The 18,717-nt window shown below is 37.4% G+C and overlaps 1 protein-coding gene across 1 annotated transcript in view; it reads left to right on the top strand.

The window, feature by feature from the left end:
* The window catches only part of LOC113614914 (putative G antigen family E member 3), a 47,320-nt gene extending 35,410 nt beyond the window's left edge, over positions 1–11,910 (top strand). Inside the window, exons 2-5 of the mRNA XM_027096770.1 lie at positions 9,303–9,385; positions 9,810–9,894; positions 10,706–10,831; positions 11,800–11,910. Of these exons, the coding sequence (XP_026952571.1) occupies positions 9,311–9,385; positions 9,810–9,894; positions 10,706–10,831; positions 11,800–11,822 (309 nt within the window). The 5' untranslated portion in view covers positions 9,303–9,310 and the 3' untranslated portion in view covers positions 11,823–11,910. The remainder of the gene's footprint in view (positions 1–9,302; positions 9,386–9,809; positions 9,895–10,705; positions 10,832–11,799) is intronic.
* The last annotated feature ends 6,807 nt before the right edge of the window (positions 11,911–18,717 follow it).

Here is an 18,717-nt window from a genome sequence, read left to right as displayed (position 1 = left end):
TCTTTCTTTCTTTCTTTCTTTCTTTCTTTCTTTCTTTCTTTCTTTCTGTTTTCTTTCTTCTTATTCTCACTTTTATTCTGAGCCATGTAGATGAAAGGCTCTTGGTGCTGCAGCCAGGAGTCAGTGCTGTGCCTCTGAGGTGGGAGAGCCAATTTCAGGACACTGGTTCACAAGAGAACTCCCAACTCCACATAATATCAAATGGCAAAATACTCCCAGAGATCTCAATCACAGCACCAGCACCCAGCTTCACTCAACCATGAGCAAGCTGCAGTGCTGGACACCCTATGCCAAACAACTAGCAAGACAGGAAAACAACCCCACCCATTAGCAGAGAGGATCCCTAAAATCATAATCAATCCACAGACACCCCAAAACACACAAAGAGACATGGACGGGCCCAGCAGAAAGACAAGATCCAGCCTCATCCTCCAGAACACAGGAACTAGTCCCCTCCACCAGGCAGACTACATAACCCATTGAACCAACTATAGCCACTGGGGACAGACACCAAAAACAACGGGAACTACGAACCTGCAGCCGGCAAAAGGATACCACAAACACTGTAATATAAGCAAAATGAAAAGACAGAAAAACACACAGAAGATGAAGGAGTAAGATAAAAACACACCAGACCTAATAAATGAATAGGAAATAATCAGACTACCTGAAAAAGAATTCAGAATAATGATAGTAAAGATGATCCAAAATCTTGGAAGTAGAATAGACAAAATGCAAGAAACATTTAACAAGGACCTAGAAGAACTAAAAATGAAACAAGCAACGATGAACAACACAATAAATGAAATGAAAAGTACTCTAGATGGGATCAATAGCAGAATAACTGAGGCAGAAGAACGGATAAGTGACCTGGAAGATAAAACAGTGGAAATAACTACTGCAGAGTAGAATAGAGAAAAAAGAATGAAAAGAACTGAGGACAGTCTCAGAGACCTCTGGGACAACAGTAAACACACCAACATTCGAATTATAGGGTTTCCAGAAGAAGAGGAGAAAAAGAAAGGGACTGAGAAAATATTTGAAGACATTATAGTTGAAAACTTCCCTTATATGGGAAAGGAAAGAGTTAGTCAAGCCTAGGAAGCACAGAGAGTCCCAAACAGGATAAATCCAAGGAGAAATATGCCAAGACACATATTAATCAAACTGTCAAAAATTAAATACAAAGAAAATATATTACAAGCAGCAAGGGAAAAACAACAAATAACACACAAGGGAATCCCCATAAAGTTAACAGGTGACCTCTCAGCAGAAACACTGCAAGCCAGAAGGGACTGGCAGGACATATTTAAAGTAACAACGGAGAAAAACCTGCAACCAAGATTACTCTACCCAACAAGGATCTCATTCAGATTTGATGGAGAAATTAAAATCTTTACAGACAAGCAAAAGCTAAGAGAGTTCAGCACCACCAAACCAGCTTTACAACAAATGCTAAAGGAACTTCTCTAGACAAGAAACACAAAACAAGGAAAAGACCTACAATAACGAACCCAAAACAACTAAGAAAATGGGAATAGGAACATACATATAGATAATTACCTTAAATGCAAATGGATTAAATGCTCCCACCAAAAGACACAGATTGGCTGAATGGATAAAAAAACAAGACCCATATATATTCTGTCTACAAGAGACCCACTTCGGACCTAGAGACACATACAGACTGAAAGTAAGGGTATGGAAAAAGATATTCCACGCAAATGGAAACCAAAAGAAAGCTGGAGTAGCAATTCTCATATCAGACAAAATAGACCTTAAAATAAAGACTATTAGAAGAGACAAAAAGGACACTACATAATGATGAAGGGAGTGAAACAAGAAGAAGATGTAACAATTGTAAATATTCATGCACCCAACATAGGAAGACCTCAATACATAAGGCAAATACTAACAGCCATAAAAGGGGAAATCGACAGTAACACATTCATAGTAGGGGACTGTAACACCCCACTTTCACCAACGGATATATCATCCAAAATGAAAATAACTAAGGAAACACAAGCTTTAAATGATATATTAAACAAGATGGACTTAATTCATATTTATAGGACATTCCATCCAAAAACAACAGAATACACACTTTTCTCAAGTGCTCATAGAACATTATTCAGTATAGATCATATCATGGGTCACAAATCAAGCCTAGGTTAATTTAACAACATTGAAATTGTATCAAGTATCTTTTCCAACCACAATGCTATGAGGCTAGATATCAATTAGAGGAAAACATCTTGAAAAATTACAAACACATGGAGGCTAAACAATACACTACTCATTAGCGAAGTGATAACCGAAGAAATCAATGAGGAAATTAAGAAAATACCTAGAAACAAATGACAATGGACACATGACGACCCAAAACCTATGGGATGCAGCAAAAACAGTTGTAAGAGGGAAGTTTATAGCAATACAATCCTACCTTAATAAACAGGAAACATCTCTCATAATGAATATAAACATGCACCTAAAGCAATTAGAGAAAGAAGAACAAAAAAACCCCAAAGTTAGCAGAAGGAAAGAAATCATAAAGATCAGATCAGAAATAAATGAAAAAGAAATGAAGGAAACGATAGCAAAGATCAATAAAACTAAAAGCTGGTTCTTTGAGAAGGTAAACAAAATTGAGAAACCATTAGCCAGACTCATCAAGGAAAAAAAGGAGAACACTCAAATCAATAGAATTAGAAATGAAAAAGGAGAAGTAACAACTGACACTGCAGAAATACAAAAGATCGTGAGAGATTACTACAAGCAACTCTATGCCAATAAAATGGACAACCTCGAAGACATGGACAAATTCTTAGAAATACACAACCTGCAAGGACTGAATCAGGAAGAAATAGAAAATATGAACAGACCAACCACAAGCACTGAAACTGAAACTGTGATTAAAAATCTACCAACAAACAAAAGCCCAGGAGCAGATGGCTTCACAGGCGAATTCTATCAAACATTTAGAGAAGAGCTAACACCTATCCTTCTCAAACACTTCCAAAATATAGCTGAGGGAGGAACACTCCCAAACTCATTCTACGAGGCCACCATCACGTTGACACCAAAACCAGACAAGGATGTCACAAAGAAAGAAAACTACACGCCAATATCACTGATGAACATAGGTGCAAAAATCCTCAACAAAATACTAGCAACCAGAATCCAACAGCACATTTAAAAGATCATACACCATGATCAATTGGGGTTTATTCCAGGAATGCAAGGATTCTTCAATATACGCAAATCAATCAAGGCGATAAACCATATTAACAAACAGAAGGAGAAAAACCATATGATCATCTCAATAGATGCAGAGTAAGCTTTCAACAAAATTCAACACCAATTTATGATAAAAACCCTGCAGAAAGTAGGCATAGAGGGAACTTTCCCCAACATAATAAAGGCCATATATGACAAACCCACAGCCAACATCATCCTCAATGTTGAAAAACTGAAAGCATTTCCACTAAGATCATAAACAAGACAAGGTTGCCCACTCTCACCACTCTTATTCAACATAGTTTTTTGGAAGTTGTAGCCACAGCAATAAGAGAAGAAAAGGAAATAAAAAGAATCCAAATCGGAAAAGAAGAAGTAAACCTGTCACTGTTGGCAGATGATATGATACTATACATAAAGAATACTAAAGATGCTACCAGAAAATTACTAGAGCTAATCAATGAATTTGGTAAAGTAGCAGGATACAAAATTAATGCACAGAAATCTCTTGCATTCCTATACACTAATGATGAAAAATCTGAAAGTGAAATCAAGAAAACACTCCCATTTACCATTGCAACAAAAAGAATAAAATATCTAGGAATAAACCTACCTAAGGAGAAAAACGACCTGTATGCAGAAATTTATAAGACACTGATGAAATAAAGTAAAGATGATACAAATAGATAGATATACCATGTTCTTGGATTGGAAGAATCAACATTGTGAAAATGACTGTACTACCAAAGCAACTTAGAAATGCAGTACAATCCCTATCAAATTACCAATGGTATTATTCACAGGAGTAGAACAAAAATTTTTTAATTTGTAGGGAAGTACAAAGACTCTAAATATCTGAGAAAGAAAAATGGAGCTACATGAATCAGGCCCCCTGACCTCAGAATATACTACAAAGATATAGTCATCAAAAGAGTTTGGTACTGGCACAAAAACAAAAATATAGATCAATGGAAAAGGATAGAAATCCTAGAAGTAAACCCATACATCTATAGTCAATTAATCTATGGCTAAGGAGGCAAGAATATGCAATGGAGTAAAGACAGTCACTTCAATAAGTGATGCTGGGAAAACTGGACAGCTACATGTAAAAGAATGGAATTGGAACACTCCCTCACACCATACACTAAAATAAACTCAAAATGAAGGAAACACCTAAATGTAAGACCAGACACTATAAAACTCTTAAAAGCAAACAAAGGGAGAGGACACTTTTTGACATAAATTGCAGCAATATCTTTTAGCATCCACCTCCTAGAGTAAAGAAAATGATAACAAAAGTAAACAAAATGGACTTAATTAAACTTAAAATATATTGCACATCAAAGCACACCATAAACAAAATGAAAAGACAGCCCACAGAATGGGAGAAAATATTTGCAAACAAAGCGACCAACAAGGGATGAATCTCCAAAATATAAACAGCTCATGCAGCTCAATATCAAAAAAGCAAGCAACCCAATAAAAAAATGGGCAAGATACCTAAACAGACATTACTCTAAAGAAGATACATTGCCAAAAATCACATGAAATGATACTTAACATCTCTAATCGTTAGAGAAATGCAAACCAAAACTACAATGAGGTATCACTTCACACTAGTCAGAATGGCTATCATCAAAAACTCTACAAACTTTAAATGCTGGAGAGGGTGTGGGAAAAGGGAACCCTCCTACATTGTTGGTGGGAATGTAAATTGGTAAAACCACTATGGACAACAGTATGGAGGTTCCTTAAAAAACTAAAACTAGAACTACCATATCATCCAGCAATCCCTCTCCTGGGCATATATCTAGAGAACATCATAATTCAAAAAGATACATGCACCCCAATGTTCATAGATGCACTATTTACAATCACCAAGACATGGAAGCAACCTAAATGTCCACTGACAGAGGAATGGATAAAGAAGATGTGGTACATATATACAAGGGACTACTACTCAGCCATGGAAAAATGAAATAATGTCATTTGCAATAACATGGATGGACCTAGTGATTATCATATTAAGTGAAGTAAGTTGACAGAGAAGGCCAAATATCATATGATATCACTTACATGTGGAATCCAAAAGAAATGAAGCAAATGAACTTATTTAGAAAACATAAATAGGCTTAGAAATCAAACTTATGGTTACCAAAGGGGAAAGTTGGGGGCAGGGTTAAATTAGGAGTTTGGGATTAACATATACACATGACTATGCATATAATATATAGTCAATAAGTTCTTACTGTATAGCACAGGGAACTCTACCTAATATTCTGTAATAATTCATGAGGGAAAATAATCTTAAAACTAAGGGATATATGTATCACTGAATCACCTTGCTGTATACCTGAAACTAATGCAACATTGTAAATCAACGATACTCCAGTATAAAACAAACATTAAGTTAAAAAAATAGGTCCTGTGACAAACCATAATGGAAAAGAATATGAAAACATTTATATACATACATAAATATATACATATATATATATATATATAAAACCGAGTCACTTTGCTGTACAGAAGGAATTCACACAACGTTGTAAATCAACTATACTTCAATAAAACTTAAAAAAATTAAGCAGAATAATAATTTTAAAAATGAAAGAGAAATTAAGGAAACAACCTGAGGAATAATACTGAGGAATAAACTTAGCCAAGGAAGTGAAAAACCTATAATTTGAAAACTATTAAAAAATAGATGTTAAATAAGATGATGCAAAAAAATGGATTTGTAGCCTGTCATCATGGACTGGAAGAATTAATGTTAAAATGTCCATACTATCAGAAGCAGTCTACAGATTTAATGAACTCACTATTAAAAATACCCTTGGCATTTTTCACAGAACTAGAGTAAATAATCCTAAAATGGATATGGATTTATGAATTACCAAAGCAATCTTGAGCAAAAAGAACTGTGCAAGATGTAGATAGCTTCCTGATTTCCAAATATACTACAAAGCCACAGTGATCAAAACAGTATAGTAGTATCAAAAATACAATATATAAATCAATGGAACAGAATAGAGAACCCAGAAATTAACCCACGCAATTATGGTCAATTAATCTATGACAATGAAATTAGAATATTTTCTCACACCTATAGAAAAATAAACTCAAAACAGATTAAAGGCCTAAATGTAAGACAAGCAACCATAGAATTCTTAGAAGAAAAGGTAGGGAGAACACTCTTTATCATAAACGTTAGCAATTTTTTTTGGATATATCTCCTAAGGCAAAAGGAACAAAAGCAAAAATAAATAAATGATACGTAATTAAACTTAAAAGATTCACACTGCAAAGGAAATCAAGAACAAGCTGAAAACACAAGCTACTGAATGGGAAAACTATATTTGCAAATGATATAACCAATATGGGCTTAATATCCAATATATTTATTCAGCTCATAGGGCTCAATATCAAAACAAAAAAAACTTGATTAAAAATTGCCAGACCTGAATAGACATTTTCCCCAAGAATATATACAAATGACCATAGGCACATGAAAAAATGCCCAACATTGCTAATTCTCAGAGAAATGAAAATCAAAACCACAATGAGATATAACCTCATACATATCAGAAAGGCTATCCTCAAAAACTCTACAAATAACAGATATTGGTGAGGATGTGGAGAAAAGAGAGCCCTAGTATATCTTTGGTTGGAATGTAAATTGGTGCAGCTGCCATGGAAAACTATGGATGTTCCTCAAAAAACAAAAAATAGACCTACCATATGATCTAGCAATTCCACTGCTGGGTATATAACTGGAAGAAAAATGAAAACAGTAATTTGGAAGTATACATACACCGCAATATTCATAGAAACATTATTTACAATAGCAAAGACATAGAAGCAACTCAAGTGCCAATCAACAGACAATTGGATTAAGAAGATGTAGTATATCTCAATACATACAATGGAATATTACTCGGGCATAAAAAATAATGAGGTACCGCCATTTGCTGCAATGTGGATGGACCTAGAGAGCATTATGCTTAGTGAAATAAATCAGATAGAGAAAGATAAGCATGATACCCATTATATGTGGAATCTAAAAAATAATAGAAATGAATGTATATGTGAAACCGAAACAACTGAGAGATATAGAGAACTAACTAATGGTTATCGATAAGGAGAGGGGAGGGGAGGGGCTAAATAGAGTGGGGAATTAAGAGACAATCTACCTTTTATAAAATAAGTGAGCAGCATACATCTATTGCACAGCACAGGAAAATATAGACATTATTTTTTAATAATTTTAAATGAGCATAAATAATCTATAAAAATATTGAATCACTTCTTTGCACACCTGGCACTAATGTAATATTGTAAATCCTTCATTTAAAATATTGTTCCATGAGGTTAATATAAAAATCATTAAAAATGGCATTTTCCCCTAAATAAACTTGTAAGTTATATGCAATACCAGTTAGTATCTCAACGGGAATATTTTGGATAAGATGACAATGTTCATCGGAAAGAAAAGAGTGCTAGAAAATCCAGGGGAAGTAGAAGTAATGAGAGGGAGTATTAGTGCTTCAAATATAATTAATCTATAGCCATTAAAATAGGATGGTAGTGGTACAAGTATAGACAAAGAGTGAAATGGAAGAAAATTGAAAGGAGTGAATTACAGAATGAACGGGAATGTGGACGACAATGAAAGAGCCATTTCAAATCTGTGGGAGAAATGAGGGTTGAAGAAATTATGGTTAATCCCTAACTCTACTTTGTCCAGGTCAATCAAGGGTTTGAATACACAATAATGCAACCAAAAAAGACTAATTGTGTCTATTCTATTGGAGTGGGCAAGCTCATTGCAAGCATGACAGAAAACTCAAGCAGCAGTAAAGGAAATTATTGAATAAAGCATGTCTAAAAGAGGTATTAAAATCCTTAATATTTACTTCTATCACGGTGGATTTTTCTAAGGCACATCCTTCCCTAAGAGCAGCCTGGGGCTGATCTTCCCCAAAGTTACTGGACATGGAAGAAAGGTTGGTAGGAAAAACAAAAGTTCTTTGAAGTCCATTTTGGTCCTTAGGAGGGCTTGAACTTCCAGGTCTCTCTGTAGCAGTGGGAAATCCTCAGGCTGTGCCACACAAGACCTACTCCCTGTGCATGCACACTGCTATGCATGCATGTTTTTGTGAACGTCGTTTGTGGCTCAAGCTTGTCCGTTGACACGCATGCGCCTTGCCGTCCATCTTCTGTGTCAATTGCTGTGCCAGCAGAGGTCTTCGCTGAGTGAAACTCAGCCAGTACTCATAGCAGTATTCCCTGGAGTTAGGAGTGAGCGTGAGGGGAAGCCAGCGGGCTTCCTGTGAGTTGAATGGTGTGATCTGTAGCATCTGTGGAGGAAGGTCCTCGAGGTCATCGTCCATCTCCTCATAGGTGTCGTGGCTTCCATGGCTCTCATACTGGTGGCGGGAGAGGGAGGGTGGTGGGTGGTGGAAGGCAGAGGGTCAGATGAAAGAGGGGTGAGTCTTAGGGGTGCTATTTGAGGTATCTTTGTTCTGGTGGCCCTGAAACTGATGACAGAGCACAGAATCCGGAGTCTGCAGTGGGGCCCCAGGCAGGAGGCAGGGCAGACGGTAAAGGAAAGGCCTAGAAGTCGGACCACTGTGGGGTTGTGACTGCATACCGAGATTTGTAGTGCCCTGAACAGGGTGCCAAGGGAGAAGTGGGCAAGTCGTTCTTTGAGAAAGCAGCCACAGGCATTATGTAAAAGAATTAACCTGTCTATGCTTTCCCACAAAAGTTTATTTGGGGGTTGCAGGCATGTGCATAGTAAATGTGGTATGGCAAAACCAGTATTCACTCAAGTTCTAATTCTCTAGTGTTTTCATGATGAGTCCAGTTGTGAAATGAAACCTCATTAGGAAAGCCCCCATTCTTTCACCATGTGTCTTAAAGTGATTTCTATGCCTGTTTGTTGCTACACACATAAACAAAGGCTTATTTAGTATTAAAGTACAAATAAGCATTTTGTCATAGTGTTCATATATAGCTATCCTCTTACATGTAGTTTTCAAATTATAATATTTCTTTTCCAGTGAGAAATATGAGTGGGCATGTAAGAAGAAGATCCAAATCTGCAGGAAGAAGAGAGTCTTCCCAGGTTGTTGGGCCTCTTGTTGTGAGTGCTTCAACATTTAATGTTTTCCATTACCAGAATCAATTTATTTATTGTTGTTGAACTAGTATATATACATTCATATTGTCTTCCTTATTGATAAAAAATGATAATGGAATCTCATGAAAAAAACATTGACCCAGGACGATTAAATTCTGTTCTTGCCTGGATGGGTGTGCTCTTAAGTTTCCTACCTGTTGTCCTATACTTATCAATAATGGATTACACACATCCATTTCAGTGTAGATTAAAACAGTTTGTGTCTGCGAGAAGAGTAACAATTTTATTAAGAAAAAAATTGTGTGTGTGTGTCTGTGTGTGTATTACTGTTGGAAAATATATTTAGACATGATTAAATATATGTATGTATTATATACATTCATAAATTATTGATTTTTAAAATTTGTGAACAAAATCACACCCCTAGGCTCAGCAGCCCAGTGATAAACCACCTCAACTAGAGGAACCACCGTCTGAGAATCAGGATACTATATCTGCTCAGGACATTGAAGGTGAAGGAGCACCTGTAGCTCAAGTTGAAAAGAGAGGGGATAAGAGTCCTTGTGGGTCTATGGGTGGTGGAGTTGTATTTGTACATCATGCATTATGACCCACTGGAAACAAGAGGAAAGAAACATTAGAAAAATATTTCAAACAATTCTTGCTACTACTCTGGGGAAAATGTGGAGTGAAGACAAGTAAAATTGTCAGAAAACGTTCCTAGCCTTCAGAAAGTGGCTTTTTCTTGATTGGGCTTTCATACGTTAACCTTTGAGTGCATTACAGAGCTCCTGTATAGTTTGTTCAGCCAGTTTCTGAGTGCTTCTTTTTTATGTTTCTATGGGAGAATGAAATTGTGGGACTACCAAACCTGCCGTTTTGCTGATATCTTCATTTTTTAAAGACTTTTTCCCACACAACATTTATTAGTGCCTGCTCATGCCATGTAATGTACTAAGTGCTTGGAGTCTCAGTGCCAAAGAGAGACCTAATTTCTGTCTGAAACTTATAAACTAGTCAGAAAGACCCTAACAAATCACTGATTTAATACACAAGTACAATAACAGCTAAGTACAAAAGGGACAATTTAGTTTTCTGGGGGTAGCCTGGAGTAAGGAAGGAAAGGGTAATGTTTGAACAACTTGTTTTCCTTTTTTCTGGCAACAGACTCCTGAAGCTAATGCTCTTGGGATACTTATGCAACATATTTATTACCATACGAGTATATAGGCTTTTATTTCATAATGATGAGGGAATGACTATTATTTCCTTATTCATATTTCATGGTTTTACTTCTTAAAAAGTGACCTTTTTATTTTTAAGGGCCTGCTATGGAAGCTGATCAACAGGAACTGGCTCTGCTGAAGACTGTGGATAAGCCTGGGGATGGTCCTGATGTGAAGGGTGAGATTCTACCAAGTCTAGAGACCATTGAAAAGCCAGAAGCAGGTTGGTTATCCATTAAGATGCAAATTATGGGGTTTCTTTTTTCTACAATATTATATATTTTTTAACATAGAGGTAACATTACGGCTATTTTAATAACAGACTTCACATACAAAGTTTATTAGAAAGGCAGCTCAGACCACAGTGACCGTCATATTAAGTCATCAAAGATGGGAACAAATTGGGTCAAATTTATATTGCGTTATAAGAGCCAAAAGTATTTTCTCACTTTGGAGTATAAGTCATTTAGTCAACAACTAATAATTTTCAGATATTTTATAAAGGCCTGCTTTTCACATAACCCATTATAATAAACATCAGTTTATATTTTGATGTCATCTATGGTGGTAATGGTTTAAAACTAGTGTGGACATGTGATTTTTTTGGTGTAAATGGAAATGCTTTTAATTGTGTAGAGCCAACAGTTTGGGTGATAATGGGGACAAATGTTTACCCTACTTAAAACAGCTACATAAAGACTAAACTATCCCAAAGAAACATTTTTGCATTTTCCCACAATAGAGACAAAACAAATGCAATAATGGCCTTTCTGTTTACTTTGCTTAGGTAGTTCCAAGCACATCTTATATTCAAAATATTATTTCACGTGAAAACATTGAAAACATATTTTTCCTTAGGTTTTTTGTTTGGTTGGATTATTACTGAAAGTATGTTATTTTTCCCTTTCTACCTATACCTACCTTTAAATAATTTAATTTGATTAAATTTGCACTGAACTGGAACAGTCTCCTGTTTACTTATTGCACTAAAAATTGATGTGATTCAAATTGCTGTTTATATGACTAAAAGTTTACCTTCAATATCTCTACAGAGGTTAACTGGATGTAAGCCAAAGGGTCACCCCTAGGGACTGGCTTTAATCCATCAAAACTGTAGTGTCCTGTGTATAGCTATAGTCATCTAAATAAAGTTCTGCAAAGTAATTTGCCTCGATTTTCTTTTTATTATAGGTGAAGGGCAACCACGGATTTAAACAAAGGTAGACTGAAGCTAAGTACGCTGTCCCTATGTTGGAAATTTGACTGTTCACCATCTCTCAATAAAGTTTTACAACTTTCTTCAAAGAATTCTTGCATAATATTATTAAATGTATTCCTAGGTATTTGATGTTTTTGAAAATTGTATCTGTTTTGCAAGTTTTTAAGTATTTGAGACTGTACATAGAGAAAAAATGTGAACTGACTTATTTTCCAGCAACTTTGCTAAATATGCTTATTAATTCCAGAAGTTTATCTATTGATCCTTTTGGATTTGAAAAATAACACAATCATATCATCTTTGAATAATGTTCTGGTTTTGCCATTTTAAAGACTATACCTTTACTTTCTTCTTCTCATTTATGGTATTGGACAGGACCATCCAATACTATTTACTAGTGGATATCCCTGTCTTTATCCTAATCAGAAATGGAAAATTTTTCACATTTCAATATAATGTTTACAGTGCCTTCTCATAGGTACCCTTTATCAAAATAAGGAAGTTCCATTCTGTTCCTGTTTTGCTAAGTATACTAAACTTGAATATATGTAGAATTTCATCAAACACTTCCAGTGCATCTCTTGAAATCATAGGACTTTATTCCTCCATTAATTGGTTAATGTGATAAATTACATTAAGTTTTCACATTACATCTCTGAGCCCCTTACACTTCTGCAACAAAGTATAACATTCAAAATCCACTCTGCTTATGGAATGGCAGGGGATTATAAACAGCAACTATTCCTCCCTCTTACAGAAGTTAAAAAATATTTCCCTGAACCAAAAAAGGAATGAAAATCTGTGGTCCATTTGAAAAATGAGTAGAAATTTAGAGTATCCTAATTTGCCACAAAATACGTGAGACGTTCCTAGGTTGTAGAACTGGCTGAAAGGACTAGGTAGAAAAAAAGTGAAATGAACAAGAGGGACCTGCTGAGGGAAAATTACTTGGGTCCTACCAACTCCGTCTCCATAAAGGCTATGGCATGAACTAGCCATTGGTTTCAATCCTGGCTCTGACATACTGGCTGTGTGATGATGGAAAATACTTAAATTCGTTGGGTGTATTTATCTATTTCTAAAATAGAAATTATAATATAATATTTACAGTAGAGTACTGCCATGAAGAAAAAGTGAGTTCACACACACACACACACACACACGTGGAGAGAGAGAGAGAGAGAAGGAGTTACAGTACAAATGGATATGATCCATTAATTATATTCTGTGTTTTTGTTTAAATGTTCATGTTTTTTACTTTTTGCAGTTACATCTGTAGCAAATGATATGGCTTTTGAATTTCAAGTTGGGATAAGAAGTTAACTTTATAAATGAATTAGAGCTAAGGAAATGATTTGATTTAAATAAGTTATGTAGTTATCAGACATGGCATCAATTTTAAAGTTGTTTTACAAATGACAGAGGCCTGGCAAATGCTGCCTTAAAGTCCTGCTATGGGCTTAAGTTTGTGCTCCACACAACTCAATACCACAGTCTCTGTCAAGTGGTTAGGCATTCCTTAAACAGCACTGTGGTGGCTAACAGGGTCATAAAGGGCACTACTGAAGTTTTTAGATTGAGTTACCACATGTCCATTGATTTGACTGGTAAGGAGACAACTACCCCAAATAGATCTAAAAAGTTTCCTATGGCAGCAAAAGCAAGATCAGCATTGTATCAACTCCCTATGTCCCTAGTCCCACAGCATGATGCAGAATCGGAGATGCTCAGTGATAGACACCACAGGTGGTGAGTCTCTCTGCTGGCGAGGAGCCCACAGCTGTACCCTAAGGCACTGAGCAGTTCTGTAGACCACAGCTGTACTCTAAGGTGGAGCAAGGAGGAACATCCTGTACTCAACTGAAAAGAGGGAGATGGATGAATAAGGACCATATGTCAGGGACGAGGGGAAGATGACGGAAGAGTAAGACGTGGAGATCCTCTTCCTCCCCACAGACACACCAGAAATACTTCTACACGTGAAACAACTCCTGCAGAACACATACTGAACGCTGGCAGAAGACCTCAGACCTCCTGAAAGGCAAGAAACTCCCCACGTACCTGGGCAGGGCAAAAGAAAAAAGAATAAACAGAGGCAAAATGATAGGCACAGGACCTGCACCAGTGGGAGGGAGCTGTGAAGGAGGAAAGGTTTCCACACACTAGGAAGCCCCTTCGTGGGCTGAGACTGCGGGTGGCGGAGGGGGAAAGCTTTGGAACCACGGAGGAGAGCACAGCAACAGGGGTGTGGAGGGCAAAGTGCGAGATTGCCGCAGAGAGGATCAGAGCCGACCGGCACTGACTAGCCTGAGAGGGTTATCTGCTCACCCTCCGGGGACCGCGGGGCTGGGAGCTGAGGCTCGGGCTTCGATCGGGGTGCAGGGAGAGCATGGGGTTGGCAGTGTGAACACAGCCTGCAGGGGTTAGTGCACCACGGCTAGCTGGGAGGGAGTCTGAAGAAAAGTCTGGACGTGCCAAAGAGGCAAGAGATGTTTTCTTCCCTCTTTGTTTCCTGGTGCGCCGGGAGAGGGGATTAAGAGCGCTGCTTAAAGGACCTCCAGAGATGGGTGTGAGCCGCAGCTAAAAGTGCAGACCCCATAGACGGGCATGAGACACTAAGGCTGCTGCTGCCGCCACCAAGAAACCTGTGTGCGAGCACAGGTCACTATCCACACCCCTCTTCCAGGGAGCCTGTGCAGCCCGCCACTGCCAGGGTACCGGGATCCAGGGACAACTTCCCCGGGAGAACGCACAGTGCACCTCAGGCTGGTGCAACGTCTCGCTGGCCTCTGCTGCTGCAGGCTAGCCACGCTCGCCGTGCCCCTCCCTCCCCGCGGCCTGAATGAGCCAGAGTCCCCTAAGCAGCTGCTCCTTTAACCCCGGCCTGTCTGAGCGAAGAACAGTTGCCCTCTGCTGACCTACACGCAGATGCAGGGCCAAATCCAAAGCTGAGCCTCTGGGAGCTGTGAGAACAAAGAGAAAGGGAAATATCTCCCAGCAGCCTCAGAAGCAATGGATTAAAGCTCGACAATCAACTTGATGTACCCTGCATCAGTGGAATACATGAATAGACAATGAATCATCCCAAATTGAGGAGGTGGACTTTGAGAACAAGATTTATAATATTTTCTCCTTTTCCTCATTTTGTGATTATGTATGTGTATGCTTCTGTGTGAGATGCTGTCTGTATAGCTTTGCTTCCACCATTTGTCCTAGGGTTCTATCCGTCCTCTTTTTTTTCCTGATTTTTAATTTTTTTCTTAATAATTACTTTTTACTTTAGTAACTTTATTTTATTTTACTTTATCTTCCATCTTCCTTTCTTTCCTTCCTTCCTCCTTTAGACAATGAATCATCCCAAATTGAGGAGGTTGACTTTGAGAAAAAGATTTATAATTCTTTTCCCCTTTTCCTCTTTTTGTGAGTGTGTATGCGTATTGTTCTGTGTGAGATTATGTGTGTATAGCTTTGCTTCCACCATTTGTCCTAAGGTTTTATCAGTCCACTTTTGTTTTTTTTTTCATTTTTTCCTTAATAATTAGTTTTAATTTTAATAACATTATTATATTTTACATTATTTTATTTTACTTTATCTTCTTTCTTTCTTTCATTTTTTTCTTCCTTCCTTCCCTCCTTCCTTCCTTCCCCATTTCCTCCCTTCCTCCCTCCATTTTTCTTTCTTTCCTTCTTTCTTTCCTTCTTCTTTCCTTCCTTCCTTTCTTTCTTTCTTTCTTTCTTTCTTTCTTTCTTTCTTTCTTTCTACTTCTACTAATTCTTTCCTTCTACTTTTTCTCTCTCTTATTCTGAGCCGCATGAATGAAAGGATCCTGGTGCTGCAGCCAGGAGTCAGTGCTGTGCCTATGAGGTGGGAGAGCCATATTCAGGACAGGGTCCACAAGAAACTTCCCAGCTCCACATAACATCAAATGGCGAAAGTCTCCCAGAGATCTCCATCTCAACACCAGCACCCACTTCACTCAACAACCAGCAAGCTACAGTGCTGGACACCCTATGCCAAACAACTAGCAAGACAGGAACACAACCCCACCCATTAGCAGAGAGGCTGCCTAAAATCATAAGAAGTCCACAGACACCCCAAATTACACCACCAGACGTACACCTGCCCACCAGAAAGACAAGATCCAGCCTCATCCAGCAGAACACAGGCACTAGTCCCCTCCACCAGGAAGCCTAGACAACCCACTGAACCAACCTTAGACACTGGGGACAGAAACCAAAAACAACGGGAGCTATGAGGCTGCAGCCTGAAAAAGGAGACCCCAAACACAGTAAGATAAGCAAATGCGAAGACAGAAAATCACACAGCAGATGAAGGAGCAAGATAAAAACCCACCACCTAACAAATGAAGAGGAAATAAGCAGTCTACCTGAAAAAGAATTCAGAATAATGATAGTAAAGATGATCCAAAATCTTGGACATAGAATAGACAAAATGCAAGAAACATTTAACAAGGACCCAGAAGAACTAAAGGTGAAACAAATAATGATGAACCAGACAATAAATGAAATTAAAAATACTCTAGATGTGATCAATAGCAGAAAAACTGAGGCACAGGAATGGATAAGTGACCTGGAAGATAAAATAGTGCAAATAACTACTGCAGAGCAGAATAAAGAAAAAAGAATGAAAAGAACTGAGGACAGTCTCAGAAACTTCTGGGACAACTTTAAACACACCAACATTCGAATTATAGTGGTTCCAGAAGAAGAAGAGAAAAAGAAAGGGACTGGGAAAATATTTGAAGAGATTATAGTTGAAAACTTCCCTAATATGAGAAAGGAAATAGTTAATCAAGTCCAAGAATCAGAGAGTGTCCCACACAGGATAAATCCAAGGAGAAATACACCAAGACACATACTAATCAAACTGTCAAAAATTAATTACAAAGAAAACATACTAAAAGCAGCAAGGGAAAAACAACAAATAACACACAAGGGAATGCCCATAAGGTTAACAGCTGATCGTTCAGCAGAAACTCTGCAAGCCAGAAGGGACTGGCAGGACATAGTGAAAGTGATGGAGGAGAAAAACCTGCAACCAAGATTACTCTACCCAGCAAGGATCTCATTCAGATGTGATGGAGAAATTAAAACCTTTACAGACAAGCAAAAGCTGAGAGAGGTCAGCACCACCAAACCAGCTTTACAACAAATGCTAAAGGAACTTATCTAGGCAAGAAACACAAGAGAAGAAAAAGACTTACAATAACGAACCGAAAACAACTAAGAAAATGGGAATAGGAAAATACATATTAATAATTACGTTAAATGTAAATGGGCTAAATGATCCCACCAAAAGACACAGATTGGCTGAATGGATACAAAAACAAGACCCATATATATGCTGTCTACAAGAGACCCACTTCAGACCTAGAGACACACACAGACTGAAAGTATGGGAATGGGAAAAGATATTCCATGCAAATGGAAACCAAAAGAAAGCTGGAGTAGCAATACTCATATCAGACAAAATAGATGTTAAAATAAGGAGTATTAGAAGAGACAAAGAAGGACACTACATAATGATCAAGGCATCGATCCAAGAATAAGATATAACAATTGTAAATATTTATGTACTCAACATAGGAGCACCTCAATACATAAGGCAAATACTAACAGCCATAAAAGGGGAAATCAACAGTAACACATTCATAGTATGGGACTTTAAAACCCCACTTTCACAAATGGACTGATAATCGAAAATTAAACTAAGGAAGGAAAAACAAGTTTTAAATGTTACATTAAACAAGATGGACTTAATTGATATTTATCGGACATTCCATCCAAAAACAACAATATACATATTTTTCACAAGTGCTCATGGAACATTCTCCAGGATAGATCATATCTTGTGTCACAAATAAAGCCTTGGAAAATTTAAGGAAATTGAAATTATATCAAGTATCTTTTCCGACCACAACACTATGAGATTAGATATCAATGACAGGAAAAGATCTGTAAAAACTACAAACACATGGAGGCTAAACAATACACTACTTAATAACGAAGTGATCACTGAAGAAATCAAAGAGGAAATAAAAAAAATACTTAGAAACAAATGACAATGGAGACATGATGACCCCAAACCTATGGGATGCAGCAAAAGCAGTTCTAAGAGGGAAGTTTATAGCAATACAATCCTCCCTAAAGAAACAGGAAACATCTTGAATAAACAACATAACCTTGCACCTAAAGCAATTAGAGAAAGAAGAACAAACCCCCCCTCCAAAGTTAGCAGAAGGAAATAAATAATAAATACCAGATCAGAAATAAATGAAAAAGAAATGAAGGAAACGATAGGAAAGGTCAATAAAACTAAAAGCTGGTTCTTTGAGAAGATAAACAATATTGATAAACCATTAGCCAGACTCATCAAGAAAAAGAGGGAGAATTCAAATCAATAGAAATAGAAATGAAAAAGGATAAGTAACAACTGACACTGCAGAAATACAAAAGATCCTGAGAGATTACTACAAGCAACTCTATGCCAATAAAATGGACAACCTGGAAGAAAGGGAGTAATTCTTAGAAATGCACAACCTGCCAAGACTGAAGCGGGAAGAAATAGAAACTATGAACAGACCAATCACAAGTGCTGAAACAGAAACTGTGATTAAAAATCTTCCAACAAACAAAAGCCCAGGATAAGATGGCTTCACAGGCGAATTCTATCAAACTTTTAGAGAAGAGCTAACACCTATCCTTCTCAAATTCTTCCAAAATATAGCAGAGGGAGGAGCACTGCCAAACCCATTCTATGAGGCCACCATCACCTTGGTACCAAAACCAGACAAGGATGTCACAAAGAAAGAAAACTACAGGCCAATATCACTGATGAACATAGATGCAAAACTCCTCAACAAAATACT

This window comes from Aethalodelphis obliquidens, unplaced genomic scaffold, assembly GCF_003676395.1.
Source record: "Aethalodelphis obliquidens isolate GAN/ISIS:26980383/991018 unplaced genomic scaffold, ASM367639v1 scaffold108, whole genome shotgun sequence".
NCBI classification, from domain to species: domain Eukaryota; kingdom Metazoa; phylum Chordata; class Mammalia; order Artiodactyla; family Delphinidae; genus Aethalodelphis; species Aethalodelphis obliquidens.
This window is presented reverse-complemented; position numbering and strand designations above follow the sequence as displayed.